Source organism: Onychostruthus taczanowskii, unplaced genomic scaffold (genome assembly GCF_017590055.1).
Source record: "Onychostruthus taczanowskii isolate IOZ18803 unplaced genomic scaffold, ASM1759005v1 scaffold110, whole genome shotgun sequence".
NCBI lineage: Eukaryota > Metazoa > Chordata > Aves > Passeriformes > Passeridae > Onychostruthus > Onychostruthus taczanowskii.
The window spans coordinates 101,025-123,365 of record NW_024497630.1 but is presented as its reverse complement, the minus strand read 5'-3'; the positions used below and the strand labels follow the sequence as shown (position 1 = coordinate 123,365).

At 55.6% G+C, this 22,341-nt stretch overlaps 4 protein-coding genes across 4 annotated transcripts; 1 reads left to right on the top strand and 3 right to left on the bottom strand.

The window, feature by feature from the left end:
• The first annotated feature begins 3,593 nt into the window (after positions 1 to 3,593).
• On the top strand, positions 3,594 to 7,644 carry OAZ1 (ornithine decarboxylase antizyme 1). The gene is given in 6 exon segments (XM_041423673.1): positions 3,594 to 3,789; positions 5,713 to 5,770; positions 5,772 to 5,858; positions 5,967 to 6,139; positions 6,921 to 7,006; positions 7,117 to 7,644. Coding segments are annotated over 6 exon segments (651 nt in total). The 5' UTR covers positions 3,594 to 3,673; the 3' UTR covers positions 7,248 to 7,644.
• A 2,490-nt stretch (positions 7,645 to 10,134) lies between these two features.
• Positions 10,135 to 12,462, bottom strand: LOC121345922 (inactive tyrosine-protein kinase PRAG1-like). The gene is made up of 2 exons (XM_041423239.1): positions 12,211 to 12,462; positions 10,135 to 11,720 (listed from the first exon to the last, which is right to left on the bottom strand). The coding sequence occupies exons 1-2, from the start codon at positions 12,388 to 12,390 to the stop codon at positions 10,728 to 10,730; spliced, it is 1,173 nt and encodes a 390-aa protein (XP_041279173.1). The 5' UTR covers positions 12,391 to 12,462; the 3' UTR covers positions 10,135 to 10,727.
• A 47-nt stretch (positions 12,463 to 12,509) lies between these two features.
• On the bottom strand, positions 12,510 to 14,123 carry LOC121345482 (programmed cell death protein 7-like). The gene is made up of 4 exons (XM_041422477.1): positions 13,898 to 14,123; positions 13,109 to 13,236; positions 12,567 to 12,860; positions 12,510 to 12,514 (listed from the first exon to the last, which is right to left on the bottom strand). The coding sequence occupies exons 1-4, from the start codon at positions 14,002 to 14,004 to the stop codon at positions 12,510 to 12,512; spliced, it is 534 nt and encodes a 177-aa protein (XP_041278411.1). The 5' UTR covers positions 14,005 to 14,123.
• A 5,758-nt stretch (positions 14,124 to 19,881) lies between these two features.
• LINGO3 (leucine rich repeat and Ig domain containing 3) lies at positions 19,882 to 21,784 on the bottom strand. The gene has a single exon (XM_041423215.1). The coding sequence runs from the start codon at positions 21,694 to 21,696 to the stop codon at positions 19,882 to 19,884; it is 1,815 nt and encodes a 604-aa protein (XP_041279149.1). The 5' UTR covers positions 21,697 to 21,784.
• Between the last annotated feature and the right edge of the window lie 557 nt (positions 21,785 to 22,341).

Genomic DNA, 22,341 nt, shown 5'->3' with positions numbered 1-22,341 from the left:
GGCTTGGCATGGAGCTCAGGGAAAGGTTCTTGCCCCCGAGGGTGCTGGCACTGCCCAGGCTGCCCAGGGAATGGTCCCAGCCCCAAGGCTGCCAGAGCTGCAGGAGCGTTTGGACAGCGCTGCCAGGGGTGCTCAGGGTGGGCTTGTTGGGGTGGCTGCGCAGGGACAGGGGCTGGGCTGAGCATCCCTGAGGGTCCCTCCCAGCTCAGGATATTTTGGGATTCTGTGAAGCTTCCCTGTGTGTTGAAAGCTGCTGTGCCACAGCAGAGCTGGGCTGCTCAGACTGTCAGGGTTCACTGCCCCCTCAATGAGGTAATTCCAGGGACTGTGATGCCAAACTGGGAATGCAGCTGGAGCAACAACCCTGCTGCAGAGTTACTCTGCCACAGGAAGGGCAGTCATGGCAAAAACCAGCTGGGGACGGCAACATCTCCAACTGCCTCAGCCATAATCCCAAAATTGTGAGTCAGAGGCTTCTGTGTGAGGATTTCTGAATCGGTGTCCCTGCTAAAGTGGAAGTTGGGCTATCTCAGCAAAACTGCAGCTGGAACTAATCCCCTGTGGTGTTTAACACAAACCCAGCACAGGTTGCTTGGGCTTTTGCAGAGCTCCCGGAGCTCTCCAGGCACTCAGCTGTGAAATGGAGTGATGGACCATGGAGGTGACAGGGATTCAAAGGGCAAAGCTGTTCCCAGTTCTCAGGGAAGAGGAAACAGCTGCAGCACTGATTCCACTCACACAGAGCCATTATACGGACTTACAGGCGGATTACTACAGGAATAATAAATGCCATTATTGGAAATAATGAAATCTATCACAGAATGCTAACGTGGCCCTTCCACCCCCTGACACCTCCAGCCCCCAGCAGGAAAACCTGCCTAGTACAACACCAAACCAGGAATTGCTAAACCTCCTCTGATGTGCTCCGGGTGGTCCGGATATTCCGGAATTGCAGCTATCCCATTGTTTCAGGCTGGACTCTGGGCAATGCATTAAACAGAAGAGCTTCCCCTCCATAAATCAACACCCTCGAGGCCGAGGTGAGCACAAGCTCCATTCATGTCGTGTTCTGGGAGCTAAGGGCAGATGCCTGCAGCAGGAAAAGGACTTTCTTCTCATCCCTTTTACTTTCCAGGACTCCCAGATTTTTTTTCCCTGGCTGCTGGCCAGGCCAGGCTTCTCCTCTGAGCTGCAGGACAGCAGACACTGTTTTATTTTGGCACTTTTTTTATTTGACACTTTGTTCCATCCTGGGTTATCCCAGCAGCTTTGGGACACAAAAGGTGAGTGGAGATTTAGACAATGATCCCTCTGCAAAGTGGAGCTGATCAATCCATTGTGCTCAGAGCTCCTGGATGGGGATATTTTCAAGCAAATAAAAATAAGGTAGTAATAAAACCCCCTAAGAAGTGGCCAAATGCAGCTCTGGTAGCTGCAGGGAATAAAACAGGTGTGTTGTGCCCCGAGTTGATGAAGAAAAAAAAAAGAAATGCAGCCATCAACAAGTTTTTTAATGGAAAACCATCAGTTTTTAAAAACCATTAGAATGGCTCTTTAGCAGTTTTATTTGGTTTGAGTGGAGATTTAGACAATGACCCCTCTGCAAAGTGGAGCTGATCAATCCATTGTGCTCAGAGCTCCTGGATGGGGATATTTTCAAGCAAATAAAAATAAGGTAGTAATAAAACCCCCTAAGAAGTGGCCAAATGCAGCTCTGGTAGCTGCAGGGAATAAAACAGGTGTGTTGTGCCCCGAGTTGATGAAGAAAAAAAAAAGAAATGCAGCCATCAACAAGTTTTTTAATGGAAAACCATCATTTTTTAAAACCATTAGAATGTCTCTTTAGCAGTTTTATTTGGTTCTATAAACACCTTTCCCCACTTAACTTACAAGGCATCCCTGCCTGCAACCACTGTCACTTACACCACTATTCTGAGCTCTCTTTCCATACAGGATAAAATCCACTGCTCAGGATGTGCCCTGGATGGCTTCTGCCTTGGTTTTCAGGCTGAAATTATCAGAAACGGCTCAGCCAAAGATTTGATTCCCAAACCCATGGGAATGACGACCTATTTAGCTTTTTGTGTGTATTTCCTGCTTCAAGATGGATTTTGAAGGCTGACCCTCACCCCCAAGGCATGAAGCTGTTTCCATCAGTCCCATCCAGAAGAGCAGTGGGGGTGTCCTGTTTCCAAATTCCCATCCTTTCCTCCAGACTGTTCTTGTCGTGGGACTGCAGAAAGGCCCAACCACATTCCCAAGCCTCAGATTTCCAAGCCCCTGGCAGGAGATGGAAAGCAGAGGGCATGGCTTGGCTGTTAGAGGGATGAGCCCAACTTCTGCTGTGTAAATAACCAGAATTTACCCACTTCTTCGTGAAGGCACAGCAGAAAAGCCTTTTTAGCCTAAAAGATCATCACTGTCAACCACTCCCTACCCCTAGTTCCCAACTGATCCATTAACCAACTGTTCCCCATCCTTATGTCCCTATAAATCCACAAACCAACCATTCCCCATCCCCATTCCCCTATAAATCAACCATTCCTCATCCCTACTCCCTTATAAATCCATAAACCAACCCTTCCTCATCCCTATTTGACTATAAATCCATGAACCAACCATTTTCCATCCCTATTCCCCTATTAATCCATAGACCATCCATTCCTTATCCTTTTTCCACTATAAACCCATAAACTAACTGTCACCCATCCCTATTCCCTACCTATTAATCCATAGACCATCCATTCCTTATCCTTTTTCCACTACAAACCCATAAACTGTCACCCATGCCTATTCCCTTATAAATCCTTGACCTAACTACTCCCCATCCCTATTCCCTTATAAATCCATAAACCAACTATTCCCCATCCTTATTCCATTCTAAATCCACAAACCAACTACTCCCCATCCCTATTCCCCTATAAATCCATAAACCACAGCGAGGCCAAAGGAGACCAGCCCAAACACTCCCCACAAAACCAGCTCACAACCCCAGAGCCCGACTTTTCGGGGACCCACCCCACTACTTGTGGCGGGTTTATTATTAGTTTTTAATTAAAATTTTCCCTCAGCACCAGAAGCTCTGAGGGCGGGATGCCCTCGGGGTCCCACAGGTGGTCCTGCGGCCGCCCCTCCGCTGCTTCCAGCCCCAGGGCTGCACCCTACGCATCTGCCCGTGTTTTTCCATGACTCTTCACGTCTCTCCCTCCCGGTGCTCCCTCACATCCCGCTCCTCCCCCGGCCCCCCCGGTTACCTCAGCCGGGCGGGGCGCGGGCGCGGGACTCGAACCGGCGGCTCCGAGGGCAGTGAGGGGTTGAGGGGCGCCCGCCGGCCGATGCCCGCCAGGCCCCGCCCCGCCGGCGGCGCGCGCAGCCAATCACGCGCCGCTACCCCCCGCCTCCCGTGCAGAACGCCCAGCCGATGTCCCGCCCCTCACGCTCCGCTCGACCAATAGACAGCGAGATAGTCTAATAGACACCTAAACTGTCCAACAGACGCCGTTTCCCCGTGCGAGGGTGTGGCACGCGGTGAGGGGCGTGATCTTTTAGGGGGCGTGGCAGAGGAGGCTATATAAGGAGGCACTGGGGCCTCGGTGCCATTTTGTGTAGCAGCGCCTGGGGAGAGGGGGGCGGAGGCGGCGGAGGGTTTCGGGGTTCGGACCAGAGCGGCCGGATGGTGAAATCCTCCCTGCAACGGATACTCAACAGCCACTGCTTCGCTAGAGAGAAAGAGGGGAATAAAAGCACCATCATGCCCGCTGTGCTGAGCCTCAGTACCGGACAGAGCAGGTGAGGCGCCGCGGCCTCCCTCAGCCTCGCACCGCTGGGCCCTCGCTGCCTCCTTCCTCTTCCTCGTCCTCGTTGTCGCCTCCCTGGTGGCCGGAGAGGGGCGGGGGACGCTGCGTGGCCAGCGGGGGAGGGGCGGCCTGGCCCCCGCCGCGCGGGGCAAGGCGGTACGGGAGGGTGGAAAAAGCACCAAAAAAAGGGGATTTTGAGGCCCCAGCGCTGTCCCGGCCCTGGGAAGGATCCCCGAGAGCACCCCCGGGCTGGGAGAGGCTCGGGGGGGGGGGGCGAGGGGAAAACAACAATTAGGCAAAGATATTGAAGGATTGAAGGCTGTTATCCCCTTATGTAACCGTGGACACTCCGCAAAACTAATCGAGGGTAAGAGTGTTACGAGAGCTGTTGGTTAAAAACTCAACCGAAAGATTAAACACCCCCCACAGGTGCTGGGAAGAAAGAAAATACCTGAATTAAGGTGGCTGGTGTGGAGCGGTGGATGCTCAGGACATCGATCTGCCCTTTCCACCTCGTGTGTGGACTGGAAGGAGTTCTTTAACCGTTTTTATATTTAACTGCGAGCTAAAGATTGGTGGTTTTTTCTCACTAGAGCACGTAAACATCACTAAAAATGTATTTATGGTCGTAAACCTTCTGCACCGCCTTTTTGGGGCAGAAAAGTGAAATTATTGAAGATTGCCACAGCACACCTTTGGAAAAGGTTTTTAAAGGTTTATTTGTGAGGGAGATTGAAAATGTTTAGCTCACAGTCGTTCTCAGATAAAAATAAATAATGTTGGTACTAAAGAAAAACATCTCTTTCAAAGAGCTTAAAATAATGGGTTGGATACTCATTTTATTAAAATAATATGTTCAGTTAGTGCAGGCTTTGTATTTTAATAAAACTTCGCAGTTGTTACCCTTGCTTCATATTAAAATATAATTTACCTTCCAGCACATAATATTTAATCTCTCTGCCCATTCCCAGCCTTTCTAATACGGATTATTCATCACAAGTTTCAAGCTCATTAAAAAAGAAACAAACAAAATAAACCAAAAAAGAAATTAAAAAAAATAAACACCCCAAACCAATCCAAACCCCGCAGCTCGGGTGCAAAATGGTGGATTATTTTGTAGCTGTTTATTCGGATTTGCAAATGGCTGCAGTGGCTGCTGCTGGCACCCGGAGACAGGACGATTGTGAAAATTCCCCCAAGGGCCTCGATTGCTGCATCTGCTGAGATGACGCAACTCAAGAGTGGAGCCTGCGGGTGAAGGATGGTGCAGAGGGAGGGGCCAGCGCTGCTCTGCCACGGGAGGAGTGAAACAGCCTTGAAAAGGATGGGGAGAACCTTAGAAATGTTCCTCACGTCTTCAAAAATACAATGTTTTTCTCCTCGAGTGCTGAGCGTTGCGGATTCGCTCTGAGGAGTTCAGTGGGAAGAGGTGTGGAGGTGGTTTTGGAGGTTTTGCAGAGGTTCAGGTGTGGCCTCAGCTCAAACAGAAAATTCTGGAGGTGGAGATGATTCCCTGGAATTGCCTGGGAAGGTCTGGTGGTGAATATCCCAGAGAAAAGTGATCCCTGCCTTGCTGGGCTGGGGGTTTGTGCTGCTTCAGAACAAGCGGGGCAGAAAGCAGCACATTCCTGCAGAAAGGTTCTTGTCCTGAGCTCAGATCAGGCCTGCCCTGGCACAGAAACACACCTGGCTCACTCAGCCTGAGTATTTTCCATCTCCAAGTGAGTCTTCACTCAAAATACTGCAGTGGCAGCTCCCTGGGCACTGTCCCTGGTGTGGAGCTTCCTTTGTCTTCCCACTTGCAGTGGGAGGAGTCCTTCGGCCTAGGTTTGGTTTTTTTTAACACTGTTTAAATCCTGCAGGTCCCAGGGCTGTGTCCAAACCTTCTGCCTGTGTAACCATGTTCCCTTTGCAGTTCCAGGGTTCCCTTCAATTGCTGTAGTAACCTGGGTCCGGGGCCTCGGTGGTGCTCCTGATGTCCCTCACCCACCCCTGAAGATCCCAGGTGGGCGAGGGAATAGTCAGAGGGATCACAATCTTTCAGCTAATTTATTTTATTCGGTGAGTATGAGGGGCAAATGGCTCGTGGTGAGCTTGACAGCATTCCCTGCCTCAATCCCTCCTCTGGAAATGAACGGGAAAATCAGTCTGCCCTTCTCCCTGCTGCAGGATAATCGGCTGAATGTCACAGAAGAACTAACACCTAACAACAGGACAAGAATTCTCAATGTCCAGTCAAGGCTTACAGATGCCAAACACATCAGTTGGAGAGCAGTGCTGAACAACAACAACCTCTACATCGAAATTCCCAGTGGTGCTCTGCCTGAGGGGAGCAAGGACAGGTGGGTCAGGCAAAACTTGCCTGTGGGGTAGCACGAGGCCTCTCAGGGGCGTAGGAGAACACTTTGCTCTTTGTATTTTTAAAGTTTAATTTTGGTTCTTGAGGCTCTGTTGTGAGCCTGGGTTTAGGGCTGCAGGCAGAACCAACCCAAAGTCTGGGATTTCAGGCTGGTTTAGGCACTGAGATTTCCAGGCTGTTTGAGTCTGTCCCTGCAGCTCCTTTAGCTTTTTCTGTGCCCCGAGGTGCCTGAGGGGAGCAAGGACAGGTGGGTCAGGCAAAACTTGCCTGTGGGGTAGCACGAGGCCTCTCAGGGGCGTAGGAGAACACTTTGCTCTTTGTATTTTTAAAGTTTAATTTTGGTTCTTGAGGCTCTGTTGTGAGCCTGGGTTTAGGGCTGCAGGCAGAACCAACCCAAAGTCTGGGATTTCAGGCTGGTTTAGGCACTGAGATTTCCAGGCTGTTTGAGTCTGTCACTGCAGCTCCTTCAGCTTTTTCTGTGCCCCTGAGGAGTCCTGCCCTTGACTTCTGCCTGGGGTTCAGGGATCTGGTGAGGCTCCAGCCTGTGCCCCTTCCCTAGGAATTCCTGCGTGGATTGGCTCTCAGGGCCTTGTAACTCTCTCTGAAGGAGCACTTGCTGCCAGAGCTCCTGGAATTGTTCAGACAATCAGCGTGGGATTGTTGGGGTGCCTGTGTAGGGCAGGGCTTGGCCTGGATGGTCCCTGTGGGTCCCTCCCATCCCAGGACATGCCCTGTGCACTGAACCCCTGGTGTTTCTCTTGCAGTTTTGCAGTTCTTCTCGAGTTTGCTGAAGAACAGCTCCGAGTTGAGCACGTGTTCATCTGTTTCCACAAGAACAGAGATGACAGAGGTGGGTGTTCCCTGCGCCTCCAGAGACACAAAATGCTTTCTGGTGGAAATGTAAGGGTTTTTTTTTCCAGTATCCTGTGGGTGAAACCTGTCTCCTGCTTTATTTTCTAGCTGCACTGCTCCGTACTTTCAGCTTTTTGGGCTTTGAGATTGTGAGACCAGGGCATCCCCTTGTCCCCAAGAGACCAGATGCTTGCTTCATGGCCTACACGTTTGAGAGAGACTCAGCAGAAGAAGACTAGATTGCAATGTTTGCCTCTTTAGAGCTTTCTTGTTGTCTATAAAGATGATTCTGTAGAAATTTTGTCAACATCTTATTCCAGTCTATCTTAACTCTTGTACGAAACCTTGTGTGACCCAGCTGCTTTGGTGGTGAGATGTTGAAAATTTCAGACTCCACATCTTTCTCTGGATTTTGTGCGCATGTCGTGGTTGTGCAAAAATAAATGCTCCCTCCAAATTTAGCAGTATATTTCTTGAAGTTTAATATTGTGTTTGTGATACTGAAGTATTTGCTTTAATTCTAAATAAAAATTTATATTTTACTTTTTATTGCTGGTTTTAAGCTGTTTAAAGACTTGCACTCTTGAAGAGGTGGCTCTGGAACTGCCCCAACCATTAAAGTTGCAGGTGTGGAAAGGCTTTGCTTGTTCTTTGCTTGACTGGAACTCATGGGTGTGCTCTGACAGGGCTTGGAATAATCCAGCAATCCTGGAAAAGTCTACTTTTAGTGAGTAATTAGCAGGTGTGCTAATTAGGAGCAGTGCTTGCCTGCTCTGCCAGTGTTTTGAAGGATATTCAGGGTGTGATTTGGTTGGAAAGTCTCAAGTGGAATGTGATCAGCTCAACCCATGGCTGCTTTAAATACCAAATATGCAACTTAAATACCTGGAATTTTAGTGGTCCCCTAACAGCGCAGCCTTTCCAGTGTGTGCAGGCGACTCCAGGAATTCTGGCTGTGAGCTGGGGTGGTTTGTGGCACTCCTGCAGCTCAGAGGTGTCACCGAGGCTGGGCAGGCTGCTGGGGGGCAGGTTGTGGTTGAAAGGTGAGGAGGGGGCTATGCTGGGGCTCCACAGACACCCCTTGGTGTTCAGCATGGTGAGCAGAGGGGGAGAGGGGCTCCTTGTGATGCTGGAGTTAACAAACCTTGAACTGAAGTTACAAAAAATAAGTCTCTAAAGGGGTTGAGCTTTAAAATGTGTTATTTCCATATTTTTCAGTACTTGCAGGCTTGTTTGGAGCTGCTGAATCCTCTATAAAACCTTGGAGCAGGGAATCCCTGGGATGGGTTTATTTCACCAGGTTCTGCTGGGTGTGAGTAGAAGTCTCTGGGTGCTGTGAAATGTGTAAGGCCCTAAAGTTTCCCCCACAGCCCATCCCTGGGCTTAGCAGTGCTGGGATCCCATGGAATACACTGAAGTATTCCCTGAAATTCCTCAGAGATGCAGCACAGAGTAACCTGTGGGTGTGTGAGCAGTGCTGTGGTGCAAAGTGGGGGCTCTTCCCAGTTCTCTCGTGGCCCTACAATTGTGCTCGTCCTGGAGGGATTTTTGGAAGGCCAGTGCCAGGACTCTGGGAAACTGCATGAGACTGGGCTGGGAGAGGTTTGAGATGGAGCTCAGGGAAAGGTTCTTGCCCCCGAGGGTGCTGGCACTGCCCAGGCTGCCCAGGGAATGGTCCCGGCCCCAAGGCTGCCAGAGCTGCAGGAGCGTTTGGACAGCGCTGCCAGGGGTGCTCAGGGTGGGGATATTGGGGTGTTTGTTCAGGGACAGGGGCTGGGCTGAGCATCCCTGAGGGTCCCTTCCAGCTCAGGATACTCCAGGATTTCATAGTGGTGGCATGACCAAGGGAGGGTGTCCTTGTTTTGCTCAACAGGCTGGCACGGGGCTGAACTTTTCTGGTTATCTGGAAAAGTCCCCGTTTTCCTCTGCAACGTGGTACCTGTGCCATGTTCTGCTCTCCACAGGGACAGGAGTGTGGAATGTGCCTGGTCCTGATTCCATGGGACGTTTTGCTGACTTTGAATGCTCCTGGCAGAAGGGGAGGGGGTCACCCACGCTGCAAACCAGAACTGGGGGGCTGTGGAGCCTTGGAGCTGCCGGCCTGGGGCCGGGCAGGAGCCACGGCAGTGGGTTTGGCTTTGTGTCCCCGGGATGAGGGGCTGTGCCATGGCCTTTACTGCCCTCTGGTAGCCACGGCAAATAGTGCAGGAGACGCAGGGACAGCGGGGCTGGGCTCTCCCGGGACACCTGGAATGAGACCTGAGCTCCATTTCTGTGCCAGGCTTGATGGGGTCCAGCTGGGTAGGGAGGCTGCACTGGGGGATTTGGGTGCTGCTCCAGGTGGGAGCAAACCAACCAGGGAGCTGGGACTGAGCTGCTCTCTGCAGGGTCCCAGCTTTGGTTTATTTTTGTTTTTTGGAGCTCAGGGACTCCGAGGAGGAATCCTCCCCACTCCAGCCATGCCCCAGGCTCTGGTGACTGCCTGTGGAGCCACTGCCACATCCCTGGGCACAGCAGCTGTGGGGAGGCTCTGTCCCACTGTGTGCACAGCCCTGCTGCTGTCAGGTGATGGAGTCACTGAATCATGGAATTGTTTAGGCTGGAAAAGCCTCCGAAGACCATGGAGTCTGACCATTACCCCATCACCACTAACCCATGTCCCCAAGTGCCACATCCACACGTTGTTTGAACACTCCCAGGAATGGTGGCTCCAGCACTGCCCTGGGCAGCCTGTGCTGATGCCTGATCACTCCTTCAGTGAAGGAATTTTTCCTGATACCCAGTCTAGATGGCTGTGAGTGGATTAATGATTGCTGAGGAATAATTTAAATGACCATCACTGTGCTGGTCCCTGGGCACCTGCGTGGATTTGGGGACTGGGTCCTGGTCCCACGTGCTGCCAAGTGTTTCACAGCAAGGAGCAGATGCCACAGCCCTGCCTTGGTGCCCATGAACTCATCTGAGCTGTTCACTAGAGCCCATGGAGGCTGTTCTGGGTAATCACCAGCAGGCAGGGCAGTTTGGCTTTGTGTTTCCCTCTGGATCCATCCCTGGAGTGTGTAATGCTGGCAGAGAAGCACATAAAGGACCAGTGTTTGAGAGGCTCGGCTTCAGGTTTTATTGAAGCTGTATTTTTTCCTTTAAAATGTCATTTTTATTAATGACTGTGCCACAAATTGTCTCTGGGAAGCACAGGCTGAAGGAGCTGTTGTTTCTCCTCTGCTGAGACCGGTGAGCTGTGATGGGTGGCTTTGAGTGTTATTGAAAACAGCAAAAACCTGGTGGCTGCAAAAAGGCTCTGAGGGGGTTTTGTTCCAAGTCTGAACTCCATAATCTTTATTTGGGATTATCAGCCACTAAATTAGTGCTTGGAACTCCCATCCAGCTGCCTTTCCTCAGGTGTTCTGGTAAACCAGACTTAGAGTATCAAGCAAAAATTGTTTGAGTGTATAAATCCACACCCTGTGGTTTTACACACTTCATTATCCATGGGCTATGGGGGGGCGTGGGTTTAGGTATGCAGAGCTTTCCCAGTGAAGACCTGCTTGGATTTCTCAGGAACTGGTGGATTTCATAGAATCATGGAATGATTTGGGCTGAAAGGACCCTAAAAATAATTTAGTTTCAACTCTCCTGTTATGGGCAGGGACAGGTTTGGCCAGGCCCTCGTGAGCTCTTGGATTTGAGGAGACCTTTGGGTGGGCTGACTTGGAGGTTGTTTAGGGGGCATAGAGAACCTGGGTGACCTGGTAAAGGGTGTGTTCAGTGATCCCCTGGAAATACTGGCAGCACAGCCACTCCTCCAGGCCGGGGCTGACCCTGGCCCCAACCGAATTCTCTGCAAACCTCAGGAGCAGCAGAGCCCTCTTGACCTGCAGCCACCTCTGGAGCAGCTCGAGGCTCTTCCTGCTCCTGGCAAAGAGCTCCTGGCGTGGCCCCCAGAGCAGCACCTGCAGGATGGCCCTGGCCTGCTCGATGGACACCCTCTGGACAGGATCCCTGTGCAGGAGCAGCGAGGCCAAGCGCTTCAGTCCCGCCGAGTAGATGGACAGCGAGGGGATTTCGGGAAGCCTTTTGCTTCTGAAGCCCAAAATGTTCTCCAGGGAGATGTCCACGTGCAAGATCTGATAGATCAGCCTGCCCAAGTTCAGCTCAGCTGCTGCTGGCGGGGAGGGCGCAGCGAGAGCCTGGCTCCAGTCCTGCTCCTGGCTGCTGGAACGAGGTCTCTGCTTCTCTTGCACCTTGAAGAAGCTGCTGATGAGCAGCCGTGGAAGGGACAGTCCCAGCAGCTCCTTCTGCCTCTGGGGGGGACACGGGCACTGCACCAGCAGCAGGTTCTCGGGGCACAGGTCCCCCTGGGCCATGTTCTGCCCCCGGAGGTGCTCCAGCCCCATGCAGAGCTGCAGGAGCAGGAGGCAGCCCAGGCGCTCGTAGTGCCCGGGGCTGGTCCTGTGCAAAGCGTGGGAGCCCTTCACAAAATCTGCCAGGGTCTGCTGGGGAACCTCAGCACAGAGGAACACCTGCAGGACAGGCTGGGGGGCAGGACAGGCTGACTCCTCTCTGGAAGGGCCCTGGCTCTGTGTTCCAGGGATTCCTGGGAGCACCAGCTCCCGAGGGAGGCGGTCGGTGAAGTGGCCGAGCAGGCGCTGGATGCTGCAGTGTGTCCCCAGGAAGCTCTGCATCCCCAGGCTGGAGCAGCACGGCTTGGGGACCTGCAGGGACACAGAGGACAGGGCCAGCTGTGCAAGGACAGAGCCTTGTCCTGGGCTGGGTCATCCTGCCAGCTCAGGGCCACCAGCCCTGCAGTGACCCACACGTGTTGCTGGGGTCTCTCTGAACCCAGGAATGGAGCCGGAGCAGGGACATGAGGGTGGTGCAGCCCCCAGATAGGCTGGGCTCTCATCCTGCTCTCCTGGGCAGCCAGCTCTGCTCCAGCCTCTCCTCTGTATGTGCTGGCCTCTCTGGCTGAGTTACCAGGACATGTCCCCCAGAAGGGCTGCTTTTGACATGTCCCTTGTCCCCAGGGGAAGTGTCACCCTCATCAGCCAGCCTCTGCCAGCAGCACTGTGTCATCCAGCAATGCAGAAGTGGCCCCACAAAGGGGAAGTGGCCCCAGTGTCCTGTTCCGTGGAAAAGCCAACGCTCCCGGATCTCCTGGCTCCCTCTGCACCACCCAGACCTCTCACCCCGATTCCCCCTTACCTTGGCTGCAAACTGCAGCTGGCTGTGCTCGAAGGTGAAGCCCACCCTGAAGTACCAGGCGTCCCCGCTCTGGCAGCAGGGCTGGGGGTCCAGGACTCCAAACGCTGCCCAGCGCTTCCCCACCAGCTCTGCCTCCAGCAGCTGCTGCCTCTCCTCGGGCCCCACCAGCTCCTCCTGCATGAGAGCCGAGAGCCGGGCCAGGGAGGCCTCGTGGCACCCCAAAACCACCCCACAGACCCCAGCCGGGCTCTCCAGGAGCTGCCCCAGCTCCCCGTCCGCTGTCCCAAATGTCAGCTCCTTCAGGCTGGCCGAGGGGGCTTTCTGGGGGCTGCTTCGGGCCAGCGGCTCCCCCAGGCTTTGGGACTTGGTCAGGGGCTTCTTGGGTGCCCAGGAGGGTCTGTCCCGCGGGGGAGCCCCCTCCCCGGGCTGCAGCTGCCCTGCGGGGATGCTGTACAGGATGCTGCCAGCCCGTGGCTCGGGGTCGTCACGGCAGCGCTGGGATGGTCCCGGCTCCGGGAGGGACTCGGCTCGCTGGAGCTGCTTTTTGGGCAGTGGGGGAGGCAGGGGGTCCAGCTCGGGCTGGGGGAGGGGTCTCCCAGCGCCTTCCCCTCGGCTGGCCTTGCGCGGAACCAGGTGGGCCCGCAGCTCTCCTGGGGAGGGAGGGACAGACGTGACAGGACAGACAGGACAGAGGAGAAGAGAGGATGGGATGGGGGTGGGATGGGGTGGGATGGAAGTACAGCATGTTGTTCTTTGCTCCCTGCATACTTCCAGCCCCAAAGCCACACCCAACACCAGCCAGAGGGGTGGCACGGGGGGAAGGACAGGGACAGCAGTGCCACTGCCCGAGGTGACAGCTCGGCAGGCTGGGGCACAGCGGGCTCAGGAGGTCACTCACCCACGTTGCTGTAGATGAGGGCTGAGCTGGGGGGCCGAGGGGAGCAGCCCCCCGGCGTGTCCGGCATGGGGGCGGCCAGGCCGGGGCCGGGCGGGTCCAGGCTGGCGCTGAGCAGCGCGGAGCGAGCCCTGCACGGAGCCGGGACCGGCGTCACCCCCGCGGCTCCAGGGGCCGGCTCGGGGGAGGAACGCGCACAAAAGGGGAAGCAGCGGCCTGGGGAGCCTTGGCGGGGCGGTTTTTGGGAGAAACACCGGGAGTTTGGTGGCCCAGTGACTCCAGGTGCCGCGCTGGGAAATCCTGGGGGTGGGAGCCGCCCCGGGGGCTCCACACGCGCTGGTTCCCACCTGCATGGGACACACCCGTGGGTGCCCGGGGCCTGATGTGCCACCTGTGGTCCCCGCTGGGTGACCCCAAGGAGCACACAACGCTGGCAGAGGTGTGGGACAAAAGCAGGAAAGGCCTCGGACACCCCCAGCCAAGCCTGGGGGGCAGGACAGGGGTCTGGGCACGGGGAGGGAGCCCGAAGAAGGAGGGCGCTGGGATGGAGCCACTGCTTTCACTTCCCTGTCCTGGCCCGGGCTCTGACCCTGCTGCCACCAGCGACACGGAAACCACGGTGGCTTTGTCTAAAGCTCCCCGCTCTGCTGGAACATTCAAAGCTCAGCTGTGGCCGAGCAACCCCAGATGGTGCCCCCAACTCCGCGGTGCCCCCTGGGACCCCACAAAGCGCTGGGTCGGGGCAGCAGCCGTGCCGAGCAGCTCCTTCCCCTTTGCAGAGCCCCTCGGTACCTGTGAGGTGTCCCTGGCAGCGAGGGGGTCCCGCGGGGCTCCAGCTGCACATCCCGGAGCCGCAGCAGCTCCCGCTGCCCATCCCAGCCCCTCCTGGCGCTGCCCATGGCGCGCTCAGGGCGCACCTTGTGCAAGGCCGGGCAGGATGTGGTTTCAAAACCTGCTCCGTGCTCGGCTGAAGGAAGCCGGGGCTTGGCTCAGCCGGGGTTTGGCCTCGCTCCCCGGCAGCCCCCGGAGCCCCCTGGCATCCCTCCATCCCTGGCCGTGGTCACTGTGTCACCGTCAGTGCCACCTGTGGGTTCGTGTCCCTCCAGCTGCTCCTCCTTCCTGGATGGCTCCAGGGATGGCTTTAAGGGTAGCAGCTGCTCTGACGAGGGAATTGCCCCCCCAAACCCCCCTCAAGTCACAGAATTAATTCACCTTCCTCTGGGTTGTTGCTCTGGGTGGGATGCCAAGGAGGAGGAATATTTTCATTTTCTTCCATGGACCAAGGTTGTGGCTTCAGTTCCTGTCAGAGCTGGAGTTGATGATCCCTGTGCTTCTCTTTCAACTCAGAATATTTTTTGATCTGTGATTTGTCTTTTTTTGCTGAGATTTCCACCAGCCCATTGCACGAGAGGAGCCCAGCCCTTGGAAAAAACCTTTTTTTTTGTCTCCCACAGCTTTACAGATGCTCAAAGTGCACCAAGTGACCCAAAACTCAGCTGGAAAAAATCCTCCCATTGGTGTCCATCCCCTCTAGGATGAACTCACTTTTTAAACATCCTAAACCCCAAATATTTCAATATTTCCTGCCTTCTATTCACTCTTTGAGTCACCAGTGGTGCCACTATGGGTGCTGTGGGAAGGCAGCTGCAGGGATTTCTCCTGGGGGCAGCAAGGTTGGGATGAGCAGCCTTTGGGAAATGTGGGTTTCCATGAGGAAAACAGAAAATTTCACTGCGTGAGCCCAAGAACAGCAGGACCCCAGGTCCAGGCACCTCTGCAGGGTTTTGGGGGCCAGGGTGGGACTGGGGGGTGCTGGGAGCCTGCAGCCACCCCCGTGAGGAGCCCACAGCTCCCTCCCCGTGCACTTATTTCTGTTTTTCCCAGGCCAGCCGGGGGTTGTGGCTGTTGGCTGTGGCTGTTTCTGGGCGCTGCGGCCGTGTGTGAGAGCTGATAAAAAATCCTGTGGGGCTGAGTCATGCTTGGATCCAGCTCAGGGAGGAGGTGCAGGGCTCTGGGAGGGGACAATCTGCACCATCCACCCCACGTTGCACCAGCAACCCAGACTGGCTTGGGTTGGAAAGGTCCTCAAAGCCCACGCAGTGCCACCCCTGCCATGGCAGGGACACCATCCACTGTCCCAGGCTGCTCCCAGCCCTGTCCAGCCTGGCCTTGGGCACTGCCAGGGATCCAGGGGCACCCACAGCTGCTCTGGGCCCCCTGTGCCAGGGCCTGCCCCCCCTCACACATGAAAAACTTTTTAGAAGCCTCCCTGTTTTTCCCTAATGAATAAAATTACCTTTAAGAAGTACCAGCTCCCAGCCCTGTCCAGCCTGGCCTTGGGCACTGCCAGGGATCCAGGGGCACCCACAGCTGCTCTGGGCACCCTGTGCCAGGGCCTGCCCACCCTCACACATGAAAAACTTGTTAGAAGCCTCACTGTTTTTCCCTAATAATAAAATTACCTTCAAGAAGTACCAAAAAATGGTAGGAATAAAATTACAGAATTCCTGCCATCCCTGTGACCCTGCCAAGCTAGAGAGAAGTGGCCAGGGAAAGAGGGGCAGCCAGGAACTGCCTTTTAGCTGTAAAATTCCTCATTTGTCTTATTCCAACCAAAGAGAAAATGCCAAGTTTAAAAGCCACCCAAGCCCTTAACAAGGACAGTCATTTCCTGTTGCAAAATTCTCATTTAATGGAGCATCCCTGAATCCTTTGGTGGGTTCTGCTGCCTGTTCCAGGTGGATAAATCAGCTGCAGGACACAGCCCTGATGGCACTGACAGCCTTTGCAGACTCTGGTCCAGGAGCTGCTGAGCCCTTTTTCCCCTGGATTTGGGGGACTGATGCAGGGAAGCTTTTCTTAGCTCCAGCCTTTTTTCTTTGTAAGGAAATTGGTTTCTCTTCCCAGTGAGAGATAGGATCTTTAAACGCAGCTGCTGGAAAATGGCAGTTTTCTAATTTTCTTTATTTTTTTGCTGCTTTTTTTCCCCCCCACCATGACAATGTTCAGCAGCCCGAGGGTGCTGTGGGAATGCTCCGTGCTCAGCCCAGGGCTGATCCCTGGGGCAGTGAATCCCCCTGGCTGCTCTCTCAGCATCTCCATCATCTCCATCCTGCAGCCACCCCCAAAAGGAGCAGGGGGTTCAGTCCTGGCTCCCACGGTGCCCCCACACCCGCGGGCACAGGCAGGAGCTGGAACCTCGACCCTTCACCTCCCTGTGCCACAAAACGCGTCTTGAAGCAGGAAATGAGAGAAAAACCCCAATTTCCTCCTTCCTCCCACGGCAGCTCTCGCCCAGCCCCTGGGGGCTGCAGCCTCGCGGTTATTTGGCGACCAGGGTCACCCCCCCTCGGGTGGTGGGGAGGGAGCCGGGAGCCCCCCCGGCCCCCAGGGAGTGGTGGGCGATGGAATTCCGGGCTGGATGGCCCAGGGCTCGTTTCTCCAGCAGATGGAGGCATTGCTTTGCTCCCAGTGCCAGCCCAGTCCGTGCTGGGAGAGCCGGGAGCGGGGCTGGCAGGGGACAGGGCGGGCGAAAGGGACACGGGGGAGGGGTTTGGGGAGGGGCAGCGACCCCTTCGAGGGGGACACAAGGACAGGTGGCCCCCTCAAACATAAAACTGGTGCAAACATAACACTGCCCCATGGCAGGTGCAGCTCACAGGATGTGGCCTCGCCAAAGGGTAAAAGGTTAAAATAATGATGTTTTTACCATGAAAATCAGTGGATGGAACGGTTTAAAATATCTGTGTTCAGTGTGGATGTGCTCCTGTTCGGAGTTTCCAAGAAAATTGTGTTAATATATAGAGAGACCAAAAAAAATCTGCTTTTTAATTTTTTTTTGGTAGTTCCTGCAGTTGGAATGGACGACCTGGTTCACAGGAACACTCAGTTTGAGTCTGATCTTTCCAGGCAGCACTTGGGACTTTCTGTAATCTCTTGGAACACTCCAAGGCACCATTTCCATAACTTTTTTCCCCAGCTTTTCTTTCTCTTTGGACAAGGGGACCCTGGGCTGGCTGAGCCCGTGGTGGGGACAGCGGTGGCAGCTGTGCCAAGGGCAGGGGTGGCCTTGGGGGGGCCAGGCTGTGCCCTGGGGCTGGGGGGATGGGGAGGGCACTGGGAGGGTCACTCTGTGGTCACTCTGTCACTCCCTCCTTCTCCCCACTGGCTCCTGCCCCATGGCCCCACTGCAGTGCCCCCCCGTGCCTCAGTTTCCCCTGGCACGTGCCCAATTTTCCAGCCCCATCCAAGGAATTTGGTTCCCTGTGTGCACTCTGAGGTGGATGTGACTCCTTTTAAAACCCCCACAAACCCCAATTTTACTGCCATCAGGACTTGAGGTGCTGCCTTTGCACCCTCCACTTTCGGCACATCCTTCTAAATACTGCATTAATAATTAATAATTGATTAATAGCAGCAGTTCATTAGCACATATGCATTAATCATTTATTAGTTATTAATATGGACTTTGGTACCCTCTGGGAGGTGGTTTCACATTGTTTATGTGGGGTTTGTGGGACTGATGGTGGGGACAGACTCAGGGGCTGCAAATCCCAGCAGAGCCCCGGGAAGCGGGGAAGGTTTGCTGGAATTCCAGGGCCTTCCAGCTTGCAGCAGGTCTGGAGAGCTTCAAGGTGTGAATTCTGGTGCTCCTGCCCTTTCCAGCTCCTGCTCAGGCTTTGCCCACTGATTTTGCCTTTTCTTATCAAGGCACATGGGGAAGAAAAGGGGGAGAAAAACCCAAATGAGCCACAAAAGTCCCTTTTTTCTTTTTTTTTTTTTTTGTTTGTTTTTGTTTTGCTCACAAATACATCTCACATGCTCGTAACATAGAAAACTGTGCCAGGTCTGCACTGCCCTTTGCTCCCACTGTGAGGGTCCATGCCCGACCCCCTCCCCGCCCTCCCACTTCCCTCCCACCCCCTTCCCAAGGATAAAAAACCCCAGACATCAAACAGGACCCTGGCAGGACACGGCATGCACGGCTGGGGGCGAGGAGCACTGGGCATGTGGGGCCATGGGGACAGCTGGACCCATGGCAGGGAGGGAGGGATGGATGGATGATGGATGGATGGATGGATGGATGGATGGATGGATGGATGGATGATGGAGGGATGGATGATGGATGGATGGATGGATGGATGGATGGATGACAGATGGATGGAGGGATGGATGGATGGATGATGGATGGATGATGGATGGATGGATGGATGGATGGATGGATGGATGATGGATGGATGGATAGATGATAGATGGATGGATGATGGATGGATGGATGGATGGATGGATGGATGGATGGATGATGGATGGATGGGGGCACCTTGTGGCAGCAGAACAGGGTTGGGGGGATGTTCTGAGCAGCCACTTGTGCCCCACAAAGCTCCCAACCCCTCGGATGCTCCGGTGCCACTCTGGGATGCCCGTCAGGGGATGGGCAGCTGCCCCCTCCAGCTCCCAGCCTGACCATCACTGGCTGGAGAAGGGACATCCAGGTGGGGAATATCCCTGCAGGAATGGGGACAGAGGTGGGACCTGCAGCAACCCCCAGGGTGCACATGGGAGGAGGAAGCGGAGGAGGAAGCAATCAGCTCCCTGGATCCTCCATCCAAGCTCTTCCATTCCAGCTTCATTCCTTCTCCTATGCACAAAAATCCACACCCTGAGGCAGAGCCACGGCAAAGCCTGGGAAAGGGTGGGATGGGAAGGCAGGAACCACCCCTGTGGCAGTAGGAGCAGCCCCAGGGACATTGGCCCGTGGTCCTCAGCGTCGGAGGGTGCAGGATCTGGGATGAAGGTGTCAGCCAGGATGCTCTCCTGGACTGCTTCTTCCCAGCTTTTCTCTCCTCTTCTTTCCTGGGCCATGGGGCCTCCCTGCACAGGATGAGCCAGGTCGTGCCGTCCTGCAGGCTTTGCAACTCCAAGAAAATGAACCCAAAAGTGCCTTTTGAACCTGCAGGAATCCCAACCCCCCACTGGGTGGATGCAGAGACGGGGAGGTTTGCAGCACCCTGGGGTTGCTCTTCCTGATTTTAACGATCTTGGCCTCATTTTGCCTTTTTTTCCCTTTTTTTTCTTGCTGACACCTCCTCAGAGCCAGGCCCTGGAGGGTTATTATTGCTTGTGCAGAAGCGTCCCTGCGCACCCACATTGGCAGATGCTGGATCTTAAATCCACAGATGAAAAGCTCTCAAGGCACATCTGTGCCTGGGAGCGGGGGGTCTGTCTTTGCCAAGGGGCTGGGGGACCCCTGAGCTTGGCACAACCTCCCCAGTCCTGCATTGCCCCGGAAGACATTTCTCTTGGAAAATCATTAAAAAAAAAGAAAATCAGACCAAACCCCCCACCAACAACAAGAAAAGAACGACAAACAACTACCAGGAGAGTTTTCTGAAGAGTCCCTTACAAAAAAAGGGAAAGGGTGGGGGGAAAACAGGAAGCATTTTTCTTCCAGGCCCAAACACTGCTGATCTTTTGGCTCAAGAAATGCATAGTTGGTAGCAAAAACCTCGCTACATCAGGAGCCCCTGGGACAGCTCCTGAGCCCTGAGGGCTCTCCACAGGGCTGAGACATCGGGGTCATCTCTCCCTGACCCTGAAGTCCCCATGGTTCTGACCCTGCTGGCCTGTGGCACCTGTATCCAGCCATGTCCCAGCACAGCGAGGTCACTCTGCCAGCTCCGGGACACGGCCGGTGCTCCCACAGCCCTCCCGGCCCTGTCCTGCCATGGCCGTGCCCGGGGCTGGGCTGCAGAAAATGGTTCTCCTCTGGAAGAGGCTCAGATCATCTTCATGTTGAACTTCCTGGCCCCTCCTTGGCCGGTGGTGGTGGTGGGACCGTCCACCTTGCGGAAGGAATATTCCACGGAGAAGTTGTTCTTGTGCTGCCCCCGGCCGCGGCTCCAGACGAAGAGCAGGAGGAAGCAGAAGAGCACCACACCCAGGAAGGTGATGCAGCCCATGGCCGTGGAGACCAGGATGGTCTTGAGGTCCAAGGTGAACTTCAAGAAGACCTGGGTGTTGTTGTGGAAGGTGTCGTTGAAGTCGCTGAGGTACAAAGTCCGGTTGGCGTGGTGGGCGCCGTCGGCCGGGCGTCCCTTGACCGTCAGCGTGGCGAAGTAGGTGTCATTGCCACCGGCGTTGCTGGCGATGCAGATGTAGGTGCCACTGTCCTGCACCTGGGCGAAGCGGATCTCCAGGGTGCCCCCAGGCAGCACCGTGGCCCGCCCCGTGCTGCGGGTGGTGATCATGCGGTGCTGGGGGGACACCCAGGCGATGGAGGGGTCGGGCTCCCCATCGGCCCGGCACAGGAAGGACACGGACTGCCCCTCCCGCGCCGTCACGTGCTGCAGCTTCCGATCCCGGATCTTGGGCTTCTGGCAGGTGAAGTACTCGAAGAGCACCGAGTCCGGGAAGTCGCGCAGGGCGTTGCCCTGGATCTCGGGTGGTGAGGAGCACATGGGCTGCTGCCCGTCGAAGTTGAGCGTCTTCCGCCGCTGCAGGATCCAGAGGAGCCGGCAGTCGCAGGCCAGGGGGTTCCTGTCCACCCGCAGCGTCTCCAGCGTGTTGACCGAGTGGAAGGTGCTCTCCTCCAGCGTGGACAGGAAGTTGCTGGAGAGGTTGAGCAGCCGGATCTGTCTCAGGCCGGAGAAAGCCTGCGGCTCCACGGACACCAGGAGAGCGCCCACGATGTGGAGCTCCTGGAGCCGGATGAGGTCTTTAAAGGAGCCCTTCAGCACAGTGCTAATGGGGTTGTAGGACAGGTTGAGGTACCGCAGGTACACCAAGTTCCTCAAGGCAGCGGCGGGCACAGCTGTGATGTTGGTGTAGGTGATGGAGAGCGAGGTGAGGTTCAGGCCCTGGAAGCTGGTGGGGGACACCTCTTCCAGCAGTGGCCAGTTGTCAATCTCCAGCTGCAGGAGATTGTAGAGCTTCTTGAAGTTCTGGTCCTCCAGCGCAGAGATGCTGAGGTGCCGGAGCCGCAGCACCTCCAGGTTCTGGAGGTAGGACAGCGACTCGGCCGAGATGGAGGTCAGGTTGCACTTCTCAATGGTCAGCTGCTCCAGGCCCAGCAGCCCCGAGAAGGCGCGCTGGGAGATGTACACCAGGTCGTTGTCACCCACCTCCAGGCTCTTCAGGTTGCGCAGGTCCTGGAACATGTAGTCCAGCAGGATGACCAGCTTGTTCTCGCTGATGTCCAGCAGGGTCAGGTTGGTCAGCTTGGTGAAGACCCCCGGGGGGATGAGCTTGAGCTGGTTCCCCCGCAGCCGCAAGGTCTGCAGGTTGAACAGGTTGCTGAAGGCGCCGGGCTCCACATTGGAGATGATGTTCTCGCTGAAATCCAGCTCCTCCAGCAGCGGGTACGGGGCCAGGTCCCCGGGGTTCAGGCAGCGGATGCGGTTCTTGTTGAGCTCCAGGACGCGGGTCTCGGTGGGGATGCCCTCGGGGATGGCGGTGAGGCGCTTGCGGTGGCACAGCACCGAGCGCAGCTGCGGGGCGCACTCGCAGCGCGCGGGGCAGGCGCCCGCCCGCGGGGACAGCAGGACCACGTGCAGGGCCAGCACCGGGAGCCACCATGTCATGGTGTGGGGCATGGTCTAGGGGCTCACTGCCGTTCTGCCGTGCGCCTGCGACAGAAAGAGAGTCGAGTCAGCGGGGACAAGGTCCTACCCGGCCCCACAGATCACCCGTCCGCGAGCTGTCCCTGGACACTGCTCCCCAGGCCCGTGGGGTTGATGAGGCCCTGGTACCTCCAGGAAACTCTCTGGATCCCTTTCACCAACTGTGCAACCGGGGGATCCTGCCCTGTGCAAAGCTGGGATAAACGAGCCTCACTCTCCATTGGAACAGGGAAACTGAGGCAGGGGGAGAGGTCTGTGAGAGGAGCCAGGGCTGCAGACCCACACCTGAGCCTCTGCTCCCACTGGCTCAGCCCTCCCTGTGCCCCTGATGGTGCAGGCACGGGCAGAGGGGGTGGTGAGCACCCTGGGATAATGCACAGACACCCCAAGGGCAGGGCAGGAGCGAAGAGATGCTGGTAGAGATCCTGCCAACTCGTGACACAGCTGGGATGCCCCATGCCCTCTGGTGACACAGCTGGGATGCCCCATGCCCTCTGCTCCTGGTGTGAGGTGTCATCCAGTGGCACAAATCATCCCCAGGCCCCTGGAGGCTTGTAGGGGTCCTGTAGCACGGGGGACGCTCGATGCCACACGTAGGGCCTGTCCTTGTCCCTGTCC

Excerpts from the sequence above, each read along its gene's own strand:
- LOC121345482 (XM_041422477.1), bottom strand. The coding sequence starts at position 14,004 with ATGGGCAGCGCCAGGAGGGGCTGGGATGGGCAGCGGGAGCTGCTGCGG. Across the intron at positions 13,237-13,897 it reads CTGCCAGGGACACCTCACAG|GGCTCGCTCCGCGCTGCTCA; the intron begins GTACCGAGGGGC and ends GGCTCCGTGCAG. Across the intron at positions 12,861-13,108 it reads CCTCATCTACAGCAACGTGG|GAGAGCTGCGGGCCCACCTG; the intron begins GTGAGTGACCTC and ends CTCCCTCCCCAG.
- LINGO3 (XM_041423215.1), bottom strand. The coding sequence starts at position 21,696 with ATGCCCCACACCATGACATGGTGGCTCCCGGTGCTGGCCCTGCACGTG.
- LOC121345922 (XM_041423239.1), bottom strand. The coding sequence starts at position 12,390 with ATGCAGGAGGAGCTGGTGGGGCCCGAGGAGAGGCAGCAGCTGCTGGAG. Across the intron at positions 11,721-12,210 it reads AGCTGCAGTTTGCAGCCAAG|GTCCCCAAGCCGTGCTGCTC; the intron begins GTAAGGGGGAAT and ends GTGTCCCTGCAG.